We start from the raw sequence: 16,683 nt of genomic DNA, 5'->3' as shown, positions 1-16,683 counted from the left end.
GAGGGGCCAGGAACAGGTTCAAAGGGAGAGAGTTTCCCCATGGTGCCTTTGCCAACTGACTCACAGAGAGGTCCCTGAGTCCGGGCTGCAGGCTGGCCTCGGGGAAAGGCTATTCCCTCCAGGGCTACAGGGGAGATGCAGAAGCCCTTGGGGACAAAGGTTTGGGTGACCTCCCCCCCTCCAATGCTCCTCCTGACTAGGGGATAGCTTTGCTACCAGGCTCAAAAGTTTAGCAAGCCTGACAGTATTAGAATAATTTCTGATCGAATGTTAATAATAACAATAGCAATATCTTATGTTTGCATAGCATCGTAAGTCTTTAAAATGCATCCATTTGCACCACTCTTGTTTGAGGCCTTCAGCGGTCCTGTGGGGCAGCCTAGGCGGCTCTCATTAGGCATAGTTGATGGATGGGAGACAGAGATTCAGGCAGTCTTCAAGGACTGCCCTGGAAAAAGCACAGCTAGCAACCAGTAGACCTGGGACTCGAACCCTGTCTGCAGCCACAAATCATGGGCGTTTAAGGATCCGGGACAGGATCTTGGGCTTCCTGGATGCCTGGGCTAAACTTAGGAGAGCACTGCAGAGTCCGGAGTCCACGCAGGTGGCTCCCTGGGCATGGTTTCTCCGTCCCACACTTTCCTGCTGCTCCAACTTGTCCCAGGAGAGCTATTTTCCTGTGAGATGCGTCCCTGGAATGACAGCTGTTCACGATTTGTCCTGCCCACTGCACTGCATCTCACCAAATGCCGCCATTCAGCACAGCAACGTCTGTCAGGAGACAGATTAAACACTGTTTTAGGAAATATTGGAATTACAAAGTACATCCAGTTTAGGTAAGTTACAAGAACACTTTCTAAGGCTCTTCATTTTGGTGAGCCATCAGTTTAAAACTGCATTGTTAACCTTTCTCTTCCATTGTTTTCTGTTTTACTGTCCAGCCTGTCCAAAGGCCCCTTCTTCATCCCTGACCCCTGGAGTCACAGCTTATTATTATTTTTTTACTTCCTCGCCTTTCTTTTTAGTCCAGTATAAAGTCAAGCTGCCTTTTTTTTTTTTTTTTAACCCTAAGTCCCATGTCAATTGATTATACAGGTGAACCCTGATCATCATGGTGGTTTATTGGTAGGATTTCCGGTAGCGGGCACAAGCACCAGGAATGCCAAACATTTTGGATTCGCAGTGCTGGGGCTCAGCTACCAGCAGGGCCTGGTCGTCCTGGATGAGGATGTCTTTGACCTCCTTCTTGGAAGCCTCATCCACATATTTCTGATAAGCCACCAGGGCTTTGGAGATGGAGCCACAGATTGTGGAAGTCTGAGCCATGTGACCACCACCACACGGACTTAGAGGCCTCCGGCCTGGCAGGTCGATCCTTGCCCAGCAGCAGGACAGGTTCCAATAGCTCGTCCTGCATCGAACATGGCTCGATTATCTCCAGGGGCCGCTCATTCACCTGGATAAGGCCGCTGCCCCATTTGGAGGGTGCCACCGCTGTGGCCATCTTCTTGCGCCCACTGCAGGGGACCCTTGCACCGCCTGGCTGGGAACACAGACAAGAGCGGCTCACCGCACAGCACGGCACCCGGACAAGGGCTCAAGCTGCCTTCTTTAGCACACATAAGTACCCTTTTTATCTGGAACCCAATATCTATCTCTGGCTAGAGGTTGAGTTTCTTACTCCCTTTCTCCACTTCAATTTCCTTCTTCTGGGACCTCACAATCTCTTTGACTTTTACTTGGTGGGTGGTTATGACTATCGGTTTGGCAGTCAGATCACCTAAGTTTGATCCTGGATTAGGTGCGTATCAGCTGCAACGTTTTGGTTAAGTTACTCAATCTCTTTGTGTCTGTGTTCTCTCACCCAAAGCGTGGTTGATAATAGTCCCTGTCTCATAGAGTTGTTATGAGGGTTAAAAAAGATAATACTTGTGAGGTGCCTGGCTGGCATCGTCAGTTAAGTGTTGGACTCTTGGTATCGATTCAGGTCATGATCTGGAGGTCGTGAGGTCGAGCCCTGCATCAGGCTCCGTGCTGAGTGTGAAGTCTGCTTGGGATTCTCTCTCCCCCACGGTCTCTGCCCCTCTGCCACTTGCACCCTCTCTCAAAATAATTAAGTAAACGTTTTTTAAAATGCTGTAAAAAAAGACAATACTTGCAAAGTGCGTAGAACAGGCATCACCTTAGTAAGCACTTCATAAGTGTGTGTGCACGCATGCACACCTGTGTGCACGATCATGTGAGTGGTGGGAAAGTGGAGATGCCTTCGTTCCGGGTCTCGCCACCATGCTGAGTTCTAAACAGAACCTCAGTGCGAACAGCCTCCATTCCTACCCTCTCTGTGCTCCTCTGAAACTCCTAAGGTTCTTTGTGACCATGACCATAGGGCTCACTAACCCAGAAAAGAAGCCTTCCACACGTAGTCTCTGGCTCCCCCAGCCTCATTGTGGCACAAAAATAGACTGAGAAGAAAGACACATTCACTTAACGTATCCTAGCTTGGGGTAGATTAGTCTTACTCTGAAGTTGATAATATCGATAATGATGTACTACATTTGGTGTTAGGTAGAGAAGGCTCGGGAGTCAGATCGTTGGGGCCCAGGTCTAGCATTTGCTTAATGTTTGCATCTGTAAAATGGGATGCTAATGAGAAACGGGTTTTTATGATAAAATGAGGTGATCTCTGAAATCAGCTACGTATGTGCAGTGGATGGCACAGAGTGAGTACGTGATAATAATGTTGACTACTACTATTATTATTAAAACCCTTTTTCCCCCCACTCAGTTGCCTCTTCTTGGGACATTCCATCCCCACTTGATAATTGAGAGTTGGGTTGTAGGACTTGCTAACTTCTTTTTTCAATGTTTATTTTTTAGAGAGAGCGAGAGTGTGAGCAGGGGAGGGGCAGAGAGAGAGGGAGACACAGAATCCGAAGCAGGCTCCAGGCTCTGAGCTGTCAGCACAGAGCCAGATGCGGGGCTCGAACCCACGAACTATGAGATCATGACCTGAGCTGAATTCGGACACTCAACTGACTGAGCCACCCAGGTGCCCTGGACTTGCTAACTTTTTTTTTTTTTTTTTTTTTTTAGTGCTATTTTTATTTTTTATTTTTTATTTTTTTTTAATTTTTTATTTTTTAATATATGAAATTTACTGTCAAATTGGTTTGCTAACTTCCAAGTGGAGAGTGTGTGTTTATTCATAGAAAATCACAGATACTCTTCTTGAGCAGATGAGAAGAGTTTAGAAGCAAGTAGCCATCAAAAGCTCAGGGAACACTGGAAAGGGGATTTCGTTGGGTAATTCCTTGGGATGCCAGCTGAACATGTGTGGACTTATTTTCTGACCCCAGAAATGATAAACCAGATTACAGGGTTGAATCAACAAAGTCAGTTTTCCCCTTAGCCTAAGTAGGCATTTAGGTGCATTGACTATAAAAGGAAGTACAATGGATGGAAAACATCCTAATTGGGGTATAAATGAAAAAGGTATCAATGGGTCCTAAGTCTCTGTGGCTGCAGTATTTTTAAAAATTGTCACTGATGTGGCTACATCTGCCAAAGCCTGTGTTCTGCTGTTATTGAACATACCTGACCAAGTCAGAGATAGAGTGCCTATTTGAACTTTTTGGACCCCACAGCAGGGGATGAGATAAATTTATTCCTCTAGATATTCTTAACAGACTATGCAGTTAGATGAAAGAATATGTTTGACAGGATTACATATAATGATGCAATAAAACCTAAATACTTTCTGGACAGAAAAAGGGAGTGCTTTGCAGTTTCTTGGATTACCCAGTCTCAGACATAAAAAGAGTGATGAGCTTAGTTGTTTCTCAGTACCCAGGGCTCTAGGGGACTACTGAGGCTAAGGATTCCAATGTCACTCCAATTAGGAATGACTTTCCTTGTATAGCACTCTCCTCAGGGCGCCCTTGACCTCTGCATTCCTCAGGCTGTAGATCACTGGGTTCAGCATAGGATTGAAAAAACTGTAAAACAGGAAAAGGATCTTCTGCTGCTCCTCAGGGTGGCGGGATTTGGGGGCCATGTACATGACAATGGCGCTTCCAAAGAAGAGCCCCACCACACAGAGGTGGGAGGAGCAGGTGGAGAAGGCCTTTCAGCGGCCCTCCCCGGACTGGATCCTCAGGATGGTGAACAGGATGCGCGTGTAGGACACCAGCACCAGGCAGAGGGGCCCGACTAAGATAAACACAGAAGCAGCAAAGATGACAACTTGGTTGAGCCAGGTGTCAGCGCAGGCCAGCTTAAGGACAGACAGGATCTCACAGAAGAAGTGGTTGATTTCATGAGGCCCGCAGAAGGGCAGCCTCAGGATGAGAACCACATGGACCAGGGCCAGCAGGGAGCCACATGACCAGGAAGTCACCACCAGGATGATGCAGCCTGTCCAGCTCATGATGACAGAATATCGGAGCGGGTGGCAGATGGCCACATACCGATCACAGGACATCACCACCAGGAGAAGACATTCAGTATGAGCAAAACTCAAGAAAAGAAAGGTTTGTGTCATGCAGCCAGCAAAGGAGATGGGCTGGTCTGGCTTCACGAGGTTTACCAGCATCCGGGGCACCGTGTTGCAGGCATAGGCTATGTCGACGATGGCCAGGTGGGAGAGGAAGAAGTACATGGGGGTGTGCAGTCTGGAGTCCAGCCAGATGAGCCCCAGGATGAGCCCGTTCCCCAGCAGGGTGAAGGCATAGAACAGGGAGAAGAGCCCAAAGAGAAGCATCTGAATCCCTGGGTCAAGACAAAATCCCAGTAGAATGAACTCTGTGACTGATGTCTGATTTTCTCTCATTTCACTATGAAAAAGATAAAATGGCTAACTTGGGACAGAATTGTCGAAAAACATCCAGGCATTGCAGTATATATTTTGTCATTTTTAAAAGATAAACTTTTGACGTTAACAATCTAGTTACACCTGAAGTTAATCACTTAACCTGACAACCAGTTTTACACAAGAGGGTCGTGTCATTGGAGACAGATTACCTAAAGCCAATGACAGTGTAAGGGGGAGGAAGAGTGTCAAGCCAAAAGAGAAAAGAAAGTAACCATGAAATACAGATTATCTTGGAGCTGCACATGCCAGGATTATTCAGAGAAGTTGCTGGAGTGGAGAGGTAATCAGTGCTGGAAGAACTCCAGACATGAGGATTAGAGGAGCCTCGAAAAGAGATGTGAAAATTCGGTTTCTCAACAGAAATATCGGCTCTTCTGCATTCGGCAATGGAGATCCATCTTTGCGCTCTACAGAAGCTTATACCGTGAAAGAAGGAGCATTTTTGGTGATTGTTTAGGTTGCTAAGAAGGAATCAGTGGATGTGCTACGTATGGGCTCTACTGACTATATTTTCCAATGGGTGATGGATACAAACCGACAATTGGCCACTTAGCAATCTACTGATGGGCTCTCAGTTACTGATTTACCGAGAAGGTGTTTTGAATAATAACACACAAGCTTCGTAGGAATTGGTGTTTCAGTGGGCTGCCCAGTGTTCATGCATCACGAGTCTAGACTTTGTGTGCAGAGGGTGTAAATGTGTGTGAGGTTAGGCGTTCACACTCGATTTGAAGGCTGTGGTGTGTATGGATCTGTGTGAAGACATTTCAAGATGCAGTTCTCTATGCACGATTTGTAATTCACCTCATCTCTACTCCCATTCAAAAAGCAAATCCAGGGGCACCAGGGTGGCTCCGTCAGTTGAGCAACCGACTCTTGATTTTGGCTCGGGTCATGGTCTCACAATTCATGAGTCCGAGCCCTGAATTCTGTTCTGTGCTGACAGCATGGAGTCTGCTTGAGATTTCTCTCTCCCTCTCTCTCTCTGCCCCTCCTCAGCTTGCTCTCTCTCTTTGTCAAAAATTAAAGAAACATTATATCTATATCTATCTATCTATCTATCTATCTATCTATCTATCTATCTATCTATATCTCAAGATCTCAAGGTACTAATCCAGGTACTAATTAGTATACAGGTACTAATATAACTAGGAAAGGCCATACCTGGGATGGCACCATGTTGGAGGACTCACTCTTTGTGTGATGGCTTAGCATTTGTATCACGTGCCCTGTGTGAGATTCAAAACCATTATAAACAACCATTTACTAAAAGATGAACTCTGCCTTCCTTCAGCAATAGAAAGATCACCAAATGCTTGATAGATAGCTAATTTAATTTTTTTTTTGGCAAGGAGATAATTTAGTGAATTTGTCATTCACAGGTTGCTGTAGCAATACTCTGGCAGTCGAGTGGGTATTTGAGACTTCTATGAATTGATGATGAACCAAATAATAGTTGGCTTGTCCTTATGTCCTCAGTAACGGTTTGCAATATACCATGTAGAAATCAGCATCTTTCTAGTGCACACATTTTGTCAGTGCCTTTACTGGGCAAAAATAACCTGAGGCTGAACGATTGAACTTGTACCTGCTTGCCTCTTGAAGAAAAGGCTCTCCAGGATTACAACAAGGAGAGGTGCTGCTGTTTTAAGACCCTGGTCCAGGGGTGCCCGGGTGGCTCAAGCAGTTAAGTGTCGGACATCAGCTCAGGTCATGATCTCACAGTTCTGTGCTGGCAGCTCGGAGCCTGGAGCCTGCTTTGGATTCTGTCTCTGTCTGTCTGTCTGTCTGTCTCTCTGCCCCTCCCCTGCTTGTGCTCTATGTCTCTCTCAGAAATAAATAAACATAAAAAAAAACCCCACCCTGGTCCAGCTGTCATTAATTCCAGTGGAGAATCAATGAGATGCTCCCTGAGGAACTCGAAAATAAGAGCAATAACACTGCTTCTTGAAAACTAGAACTTGCAAATCCACTCATAATGGATGAGAAGAACTGGAGGAGGAAACATGACAACCAGAGTGAACGTGTAGGTGGGGGTTGTGAGTACATCCCAGAGTCCTCTTGAGATGCTTTGATGCAACCTCAGGGGACTCGGGGAGGAGGATCCAACTGTAATTAGGGACCCACATGTAATAGGTGTGCAGGATACGTGTCTACAGAAAGGCTGAGGGGTAGAGAAGGGGGTGATCCCCGAGGGCCAGTGTGTGCCAGCACATTTTCAGCGCCGTCCAGGGAAAGGTGGCCTGATGATCTGAGAGAGCTGTCCTCCTGGCCAGTGTGGACCCACGGTCCAGATGGTTCGCGTGATCAGCAATCAGCAACCCTAGCTGTCGGGTCTCCAGTGAACCCCCTGCCTCTGCTCTGAGCCCGTGCTCACCAATTAACCAGGAGGTATTAATCTGCCTTCTTGTGCAGATATTGTGACAAAGAGGAAATGTGCTACCAAGCAAAGCTCTTGCCAGTTTTTTTAATGATAAATAATTCCATTCAGATTTGTTCCTGGTTCTTTTTTTTTTCCCCCTTTTTAGTTTGGATAGTATGAGACAGATGGAAATGTATATACTAAACAAAATTTCCAAAGCTGGATCTACAAAGTGAGGACCAGGCCGTGGGCAGGGATAACCTCACTGAAATACAACACAAGGAAAATTTCTCTGAGCAGCTAATTGGAACCTGAAGGACGTCCCCATTAGATCCCTTTCAAGCAGCATTAAATGCCTTTTTTTAGAATAATGATTATCAATAAATTAGATCATCAAGTCACAAATGAATCTAATGACTATACTATGAACTTCTAACACATAATCAGGACTTTTTTTTTTTTTTTTTCTGGAACAATGCTGTGCGAGGACAGCCTTTTAAATTTATTTGGAGGCGCCTGGGTGGCTCGGTAGGTTGAGCGTCTGACATGAGCTCAGGTCGTGAGCTCACAGCTTGTGAGTTCAAGCCCTACATCAGGCTTTCTGCTGTCAGCACGGAGTCCACTTCGGATCCTCTGTCCCCTTCTCTCTCTAAGCCTCCCCCACTCATATTCTCTCTCTCTCTCTCTCTCTCTCTCTCTCCCTCTCTCCCTCTCTCTCTCTCAAAAATAAATAAAAACATTAAAAAAATAAAAATGTTTATGTGGAAAATATACAGGGTATATGGAAATGTTTAGTTGTGAAAATGCATTTGAACCCACATCTCATAAAAAGCATAATCTCTTTATTCAGTCCTCGCTTAATTCCTTTCTTAGCTTCCAAATGGTTACATAACGGGGAAAAAATTACTTGCCAAGTATGAATCTCTTTGAAACTTAAAGGGGCAGACAAGAGACAGGAGGGGGCCTAACGAGTACATTAAGGTTAGGAACAGTTGCCCTATGGACTGAAAGTCTGCTTTCTTTTACAGGAGTGGGTGATAATACACCCTTTGTGAATAAGGAACAAGGGCACTCATTTTTGTAATTCTGGCACTTAGAAAATATTTACTGAGTGAACGAATGAATGAATGAATGAATATACAAGAATAAGTGAATGCCTAAATATTGAATTTTTGAACTCTCCTTGTACTGGGTCTGGAATTTCTAGCTTGCTTAAATCTTGGTTGCCCAATTAAGGACATTCTTCCTGAGGCAAAACAAAACAAAATAAAACAAAACAAAACAACAAAAACAAAAAAAAGCCCCTCTATTACTAGAATCTCCAAAATGTTGAAGCATTGGACACTTGAAAGATACTTCCATTTTCTTTTTTCCCCATTTTTTATTTCATCCCACATGATATTGAAAGCATCTTACCTGTGGCACCTGGGTGGCTCAGTCAGTTAAATGTCTGACTCTTGGTTTCAGCTCAGGTCTTGATCTCACGGCTCGCGAGTTTGAGCCCTGCACCGGGCTCTGTGTTGACAGTGTGGAGCCTGCTTGGGATTCTCTCTCTCCCCCTCTCTCTCTGCCCCTCCCCTGTTCACACTCTCTGTCTCTTTCAAAATCAACAAATAAACTTAAAAAAATTAAAAAATAAAAAGAAAGCATCTTACCTGAGTGCAACAGATTAAATTTGCTAATGGACTGACAGAAGTGAGAGGAGGAACTAAAAGAGAAATTAAATGCCTCTTAGTTCCAAATGTAACATTCAGACCTTGCTTTATGCTATAAATGATACATCCTATATGCATGTACAAGTTAGCAATTTAAAAATTGGCCAACCGTTTGATGACTAATTAATTATCCAGTGTCTTCATGGTTTCAAAGTAAATATCTAAGATTGAAATCATTTCTTTACACAGGAACAAACCTGTCAGTACGAGATGGGGCCTAGGTTTCAAAAGTAAAATTTAAGATCCGATGAGCTGACAAACTTTTCTAATGCTGTAGGCATGAGTCACACAGCATTCCTAAAATGAAAGCTATTTTTAAATCCTTAGTTCAACTGAAGTATTAGATGGTTTGCCTCCAAGAAATTAAAAAAATAATTATTGTTATAACCAATTTATTCAGCATAACCCTTTTCTGTTTCTCCTTTAGTTCAAAATATTGTAAAGTTTCTGAGATTTTCCTCCCTGGCCCATGTATTAGTTAGAAGAATGTTGTTTAATCTCTGAGTATTTGGGGATTTTCCGGCTCTCTCTCTGCTACTGATTTCCACTTTAATTCCATTGAGGTCTGAGAGCGTGCATTGTGTGGCTTCTTTTCTTTTGAGTTTGTTCAGCTGTATTTTATGTCGCAGAATATGATCTATCATAGTGAATGTGAGCTTGAGAAGAATGTGTATTTTGCTGTTGTTAGATGAAGTAGTATATAGATGTTCACTATGTCCAATTGATTGATGGTGTTGTTGAATTCAACTATATCCTTACTGATTTCCTGTCTGCTGGGTCTACTGCTGATAAAGGGATGTTGAAGTCTCCAACTCCAACAGTAGGCTCATCTATTTCTCCTTTTCAGTTCTATCGGTTTTGCCTCATGTATTTTGACGCTCTGTTGTTAGGTGCATACATGTTAAGGATTATGTTTCTTGAAGAACTGACCCTTGTCATGCATGACCCTCTTTATCCCTGGTAACTTTCCTTGCTCTGAATCCCCTCTCTTGATGATTATGTCTCCCCATCTTGGTTCCTCTACCTCATTCTATCATTGTCTCTATCCTGATCTCTTTACTCTCCTGGTCCCCTTTATGGCATTCTCTTTCCATTCCCAGTTTTCCTTATCTCTCTTCTACAACCCCCAATTCCCGAAATCTCTTATTTCCTCTTCCACAACCCCCAATTCCCGAAATCTCTTATTTCCTCTTCCACAGTATTTCTAGAAACTTCTCAACAGTTCCAATATTTGAGTGGTGTCTTAGAAGATTTTGATTACATAGAAAAATCTATATTTGGGTTAATTGTCTACATTTAGGTTGTCTTATAAGAAACCTTGGGAAATACTATCTTATAATTCACCATAGCAGTAACATCTGTCAGGACATTTATCTGGGATATTGAAATATTACCTCTTGATATCATAATGACTAATAAGGGCTAGCTACTTATACTTCAGAATTCATCTAACAAAATATACCCTCAGATTGAAGGAATCTTTTTGATCTAGCGAGTGATGAAAAGATCATATGTTGGATCATGCACTGTGCCTGGAACGTTGTAGGTGTTCAATATTTTTTTGACTGACTGGATATCAATTTGATTAAATATGAGAAAACAAAACATTAATGAGCTCTCTGCATTCTGTCTTGAGCCAGATTCTCAAAAAAAAAAAAAAAATCCACCCCCCCCCCCAAAATCCCCAAATATTGAAAGGCAGCATAGAATAGCAATCAGAGAACATGGGCTTAGGGGGTGAGATACACATGTACTTCTTTGTATGACTCTGAATATATTTCTTAACTTCTCAAACCCTACTTTACCACTTTTTTGAAAGGAGTGATTGTATTTATTTCACAAGGTTGTTGAGAAGACTGAGATAATACATTTTAATTAAGATAAGTGTGTTAATTAATTCAATGAATTAATCGAGATAATATATTGAGCACATTCCTGCTGCACGGTGAACATTCATTAACTTAAATCAGTTATCGATCTTTAACAATTACCGAGCTTTAACAGTTTCTTGAATAGCCTATGACTGTATGAATCTGACAAGCCTGCCTTTTTTGCGGTTCCAGGAGGTCCCTAGAAATCACTCCCCTTATTGACCATTATCCTCTTTAAGCCAGTTTTTGCAAAGTCTTCACAACAATGTAAGTCTACAATGTGATCTTGTGGATAATATGTTGTTGAAGGACTACTGAGGCAGATTTGGCCTCCTGACCTTTTGATGTCTTTCCGGGGAAAGAGCACAGTCTGTTGAAGAGATTGGAGGGATTAAAAAGAGCACAGAACTACAACAAACTATTAAAGACGAAAAAGAGTATCCTCTGCAAAACAATGCCTTCTCTTTTCTGCACTTCCTCTAACCTCATCACACACATACACATACACAGGCACATTCACTCACATGTGAGTCCAGGTTTGGGAACGTCTCACATTTAAAAGCTGAGTACTTTCTGTGTGCCTGACACTGTTCTCCAAGTTATAAGTAATGCAAGAGCTGTGTATGGGCAGCATAGACTACGTATTGTGGTTCTATTGACAGAAACACAAGGACTAAACCAACGTCAGTTTTCCTGAAATGTAAAGCCACTCCATAATACATCCCAGTGTAAAGTTCTTTGGCTTAAGAAGGTTATTCTACCTATGTAACCTAAGTCCATCGTGCAGAAATTTCTTATTCTGTATCTAGCTTCACCATCCACAATGTTTTTGCTTTCATGCAGCCGCTTTGCACCATGTAAAATGAAATTAACTGAATTCTATACATACTTACATTATTTGTGAGCAACATGTTCAACCAGCTTAGCTTTGGTTTTTCCTCAAATTACCCCCATAGCAGAATAACAATCAGCTCATATTTAGACAAGACTGAATTTCCTTACCTGACTTTAAAAAGAATAGTTAACAGAGAGATAGTCCACTGAAGGGTAGATGTTACTCCATGTCTAAGAGGAATTAATGATAAAGTAAAATAAGGTGGCCTGGTTAGCTCCCACGTTTGGACTCAGGGACCCCAGGAGGGAAAAATACCTCAAGGTTGGGCAGGATCGTGATTTCTGGGAGTGCCTGTGGGAGCTGCAGAACCCTCACTCCTGTTCCTGACTGCAAAGGTGGCAGAATCCTCAGAAAAGGCGCTTTGATTCTCCTATGGCCCCAGCCTAGTTGGTAGCGTCTAAGGGCTCCCTGGAGGGGTGGGCTGCGAGATACAGTGCATGCCCACTCCACTGGGAAGGGGACAAAGCAGTTCCCTAGTTCTGCTCTCATCCCCAGCAGGACACACGATCAGGAACCACAACCACCCACAGAGTACGCCTCTGAGACAACATCGGTCATTACGGCCCCGGAAAACTTGGCATTATTTGGATTTCATGAATCCCAGCGCTGCCCTAATTCCCAAACCATCAGGTCATTCAGGGGAACCTAGAAGGAAGCAGAACGAGTGTGACAATGAAGAAGCTCCTGGCATTCACCTCTGTATTTCAGCTTCTCCCCACTGTACTCTGGGCCATCTTGTGTAGCAGCAGAGGAGGGAAGGAAGGACCCTGAAAATCAGCTGGTTCCAAGCAACGGCTCAAGATGTGGAGATGCCGTAGAGAGCAGGTTATGGAGGCAGGGAGCAGACCGGGAAGTCTGAGGAGAAACACGGAGTCCTAGTGGGGCTTATTAGAACATGCCTGAGGAGGGGTTTTCTAGAACACAAACCACTCAATTAGGTCAATCTTGGAAGGATACTCTCATCTCTATTCTAAAAAAGGAGCTGAAAGAATCTATTCCATCTGACGAGGGGAGGAGAGAACCCTCTCGAAGGCAGCTTCCCCTCCAAGCCACTACTTCTCCCAGAAGGGTGGAGATATTTGCTAGCTAAGGTCTTCTCATGTTTATTTCTCTATTAAACTAGACAGAGGAGAGCTAGGAATTTCATACCAAGCAATTGTGCAACTTACAACTTAATGAGTTTGTTACAGCATGACCCTGCTGGGGCATAAACTCGAGGAAAATCTTGCACAGATTATCACACGTGTCTTGCAAACACGCTTACCCATGCTCCAACTGTAGATGTCCATGGAGAAGGGCTGCACATTCATCCAGGGACAAAGAGATTGCTCCTGATTAGATAAGAAGCCTGGTGTGTGGGAGGCAATCCATAAACACTAGAATCTTTTCTTCTTCTCTTTTCACACTCAGGTGAACCACAGAAAATGTGGAAAGTAGGAAACACAGATGAACAACAAAAATCCCGTGAAAACAATAGTTAGGACGTGTTTTTCTACATTCGACATCGTGAAAACATCAGTTATAAAAAATCATTTTGGGGCACAAAAAATAGAAAATTTTAACTAAGATGATCAGAAATATAAAATTTTGTGATACCAAAGTAAAATGTAGGCAATACATCAAAATAAGGTGTTTTCTATTAGCGTGAAATTGATGCAATTTTAGCCTGTGCACAGCTTCTAAAATGTGGTCAGAGTGAAACAGGACCATGTTCAAAATGTGCAAATATACAAAGGAAAGTAACACACAGAGAACAGACAGATCTTATTTGATATGACTATTCTTTCAATTGCTTACCGTATATGCCTGGCTGCGGAACAGGAAGCCACCTTTCGTGAGCAAGTCCTAAAGTGAAAACCTGGGTAAAGAATGGGTTTAGAGAATACATTTCTATTGTCAACATGTTAGGAATATTGGTTCTAAATAGACATTTTGATAAAAATGAAAAATTAAAAGTTAATAAGTAACTCAGGATAACATTCGGGATTATTGCACAAACTAACAGGAAAATCCTTCAAAAGATAAACAAACGTCAACATCTATAAACTCAAAATTGTCAATATTCTGTTAAAATTAAACTGCAATAACTTTTATCTTGATCGTGTTTACTCTTTTTTTTTATTTTGAGAGAGAGAGCAGGGGAGGGGGCAGAGGGAGAGAGAGAGAAAATCTCAAGCAGGCTCCATGCTCAGTGCAGAGTTTATTTTTTATTTTTTTTTTAGAGAGAGAGTGATAGGGCTTGCTATTTAAAGAGAGTAACAATAACATAAATACAGGAAAGAACTAGGGTACAGAAAAACAAGGTCAGGATTAATTAAAATGAAAACATTATCTGCCAGCATTGGGCATTTGATTTCACCAGACCTTTTCATTTATACCTTTTATGCACGAAGTCAAGTACCGCTAAAATTTGACTGTGGGGTTCATTTGATTGGTACATGGATAAAAATCAGGGTGGAATGGGTGCATTTAGTCATCTCTCCAAGTAAATTACCATAATGGATGTTTTTGCACAAAAAGCAGAGGGTGAGGTTGTGAGAAATGACCAAGACATGATTTTCAGGATCGCGTTTTCAGGATGGCATGACCACAGTATATTGGTACAGAATGAAAACGGTAATGTTCTCAGTTGTATTTCTTAAGTAATTATCAGCGAAAAGAGCAGACATTTGTTTGGAGTCCTTAACAAAAGGGAAGAAGGAGGCGGGATTTCCAAGGGCTGTTTTTAGAAATTTTGTTTTTGTCCGTTGCTAGTGTTATCTTAAGGGAGACCCGGCTCCTTAAGAGATCCGTACTTCTCTTCTATACACCGTTGTCTCTGGGCTGCGGTGGCCAGCACGTGGCTGTACTTCCTAGCTCTCTGCCATCGGTGGTGGTGGTGGTGGTGGGGTGGTGTCATATTCTTACAAAAGGAACATAAGCAGAAAAGATTTGTGCCGCTTCTAGGGCTACAGTGGGTATGCCTCCCGCACAATTGCTCTTCCCATCACTGGCTGGAAGCAAAGATCTCCAAGGCCAGGAGGATGGTGGTAGGTCCACGAGATGGAAGGTCCCTGCATCACCGCATGAGAGACTCTCACTTGCCTGCATCAGACTTAGCAGGAGCAAGAAGTCAACTTTTGTTTTGTAAAAATTACTCTGATTCGGGGCTTCGTCTGTGACACCTTTACCCACAAATCCGTTACTTCACATTGTTTTTGGAGAGAAAAGGAATGAGGAAGGGCTGGTAACTCTCAAGTATTCGTGGCTTCTGAGACCAATTCACGTTGTAAAGAGCATCTCCTTATGGCGCAACGTGCTAGGTTTTTATTTATGTCACGTAGCTGCCTTAGAGTCTGGGGAAGCATAGTTTACTTTGCATGTTATTCGGTGTCCCATTCACATTATTTCAATTAATAACATAGGGCATCTCACCTCTAAACATTACAGCATAGGATTGGATAATGAAGTAAACAGATGCAAAAAGGACATTTTCAGAGACACCTTGATACAATTCAGCAGTCCCACAAGATTCTGAACTGCTTTTAATTGCTTCGTTCTGGCTTTCCCTAAGATATGTAAAAAAATGTGTACCGATAAATATTTGAGAACGTAAGGGTCCAGAGGTGCCTTGGAAGAAGTTTTTTTTTTAAGTTATAACATTAATACATGTTCATTGTAAGATTACTAAAAAACACAGAAGTATGTATTTCTTAAGCTTACTCTTATTTTTAAAAGCAACTTCTATTGGCTACTTCAGTGTGCATCATCCTTATATTCAGACATATAAACACACACACACACACACGTGCACCCATGTGCATGGATATGTATGTATGAATTTGTGAAGAGCTAGAAGTTTCTCCTACAAAATCAAAATGAGTTTTTAAAGTATGACACATTTTCTTCATTTAATTACATTTGATGAGTAATTTCTATGGTAGCCCATTATAGATAATACTTACTCTTTTTCATATATTACATATATACTTCTTATAATTTACTAAGTCCAAAATTAATACATTTTAGATCATTTAGTATTTTTTTATAATAAATGTCAACTCAAAATCCTTGTACCCATTTCTTCATGCAATTACATATGTTAAGTATTTCTCTAGACTAGGTTCTTAAAATTGCTATTTCCATTTTTAAGCGTTGAGTAGATATTTCCAAATTTTTTAGCATATAAAAATCTGTGCCTGTTTATACTGCCACCAACAGTGTCTGAATGTTTGCACTGACCCACACACTCACCAACAGTAAAAGTATTGGCTTTGAATTATGGAAAGAGCCTAAATGTCCATCAACTGATGAATGGATAAAGAAATTGTGGTTTATATACACAATGGAGTACTACATGGCAATGAGAAAGAACGAAATATGGCCTTTGTAGCAACGTGGATGGAACTGGAGAGTGTCATGCTAAGTGAAATAAGCCATACAGAGAAAGACAGATACCATATGGTTTCACTCTTATGTGGATCCTGAGAAACTTAACAGAAACCCATGGAGGAGGGGAAGGAAAAAAAAAAAAGAGGTTAGAGTGGGAGAGAGCCAAAGCATAAGAAACTCTTAAAAACTGAGAACAAACTGAGGGTTGATGGGGGGTGTGAGGGAGGGGAGGGTGGGTGATGGGTATTGAGGAGGGCACCTTTTGGGATGAGCACTGGGTGTTGTATGGAAACCAATTTGACAATAAATTTCATATATCAAAAAAAAAAAGTATTGGCTTTGACCCACAATTTGTTGGTCAAAACATGGGTTCTCATTTTAAAGTAGATTTTCCTGGATGAGGATAAAGACATTGTCATATTTATTTTTGACTTGTGTTTATTCTGTGAATAGTCTGTAGCTACATACTTTCATTTTTTCATGGATTTGTATATTGCCCTTCTGTTTTATATACGTTAAAATATCGTAGGTATATTATTATACTCTTTCTTAGGATGAGTTTTCAGGCCAGTTAAAAATTCAGTCTACTCTTATTTTAT

The 16,683-nt window shown here is 42.1% G+C and overlaps 1 protein-coding gene and 1 pseudogene across 1 annotated transcript; both read right to left on the bottom strand.

Moving 5' to 3' along the window:
- Positions 1-1,119: 1,119 nt before the first annotated feature.
- On the bottom strand, positions 1,120-2,288 carry LOC109261813 (40S ribosomal protein S16-like; annotated as a pseudogene).
- Positions 2,289-3,895: 1,607 nt separating this feature from the next.
- On the bottom strand, positions 3,896-4,843 carry LOC109269199 (olfactory receptor 2A1/2A42). The gene is given in 1 exon segment (XM_019453080.2): positions 3,896-4,843. A coding segment is annotated over 1 exon segment (933 nt). The 5' UTR covers positions 4,829-4,843.
- Positions 4,844-16,683: the final 11,840 nt, after the last annotated feature.

Source organism: Panthera pardus, unplaced genomic scaffold, assembly GCF_024362965.1.
Source record: "Panthera pardus isolate Hobbes unplaced genomic scaffold, ASM2436296v1 HiC_scaffold_8, whole genome shotgun sequence".
NCBI lineage: Eukaryota > Metazoa > Chordata > Mammalia > Carnivora > Felidae > Panthera > Panthera pardus.
Note: the sequence above shows the minus strand (reverse complement) of the source record. Positions and strands in the feature narration are given on the sequence as shown.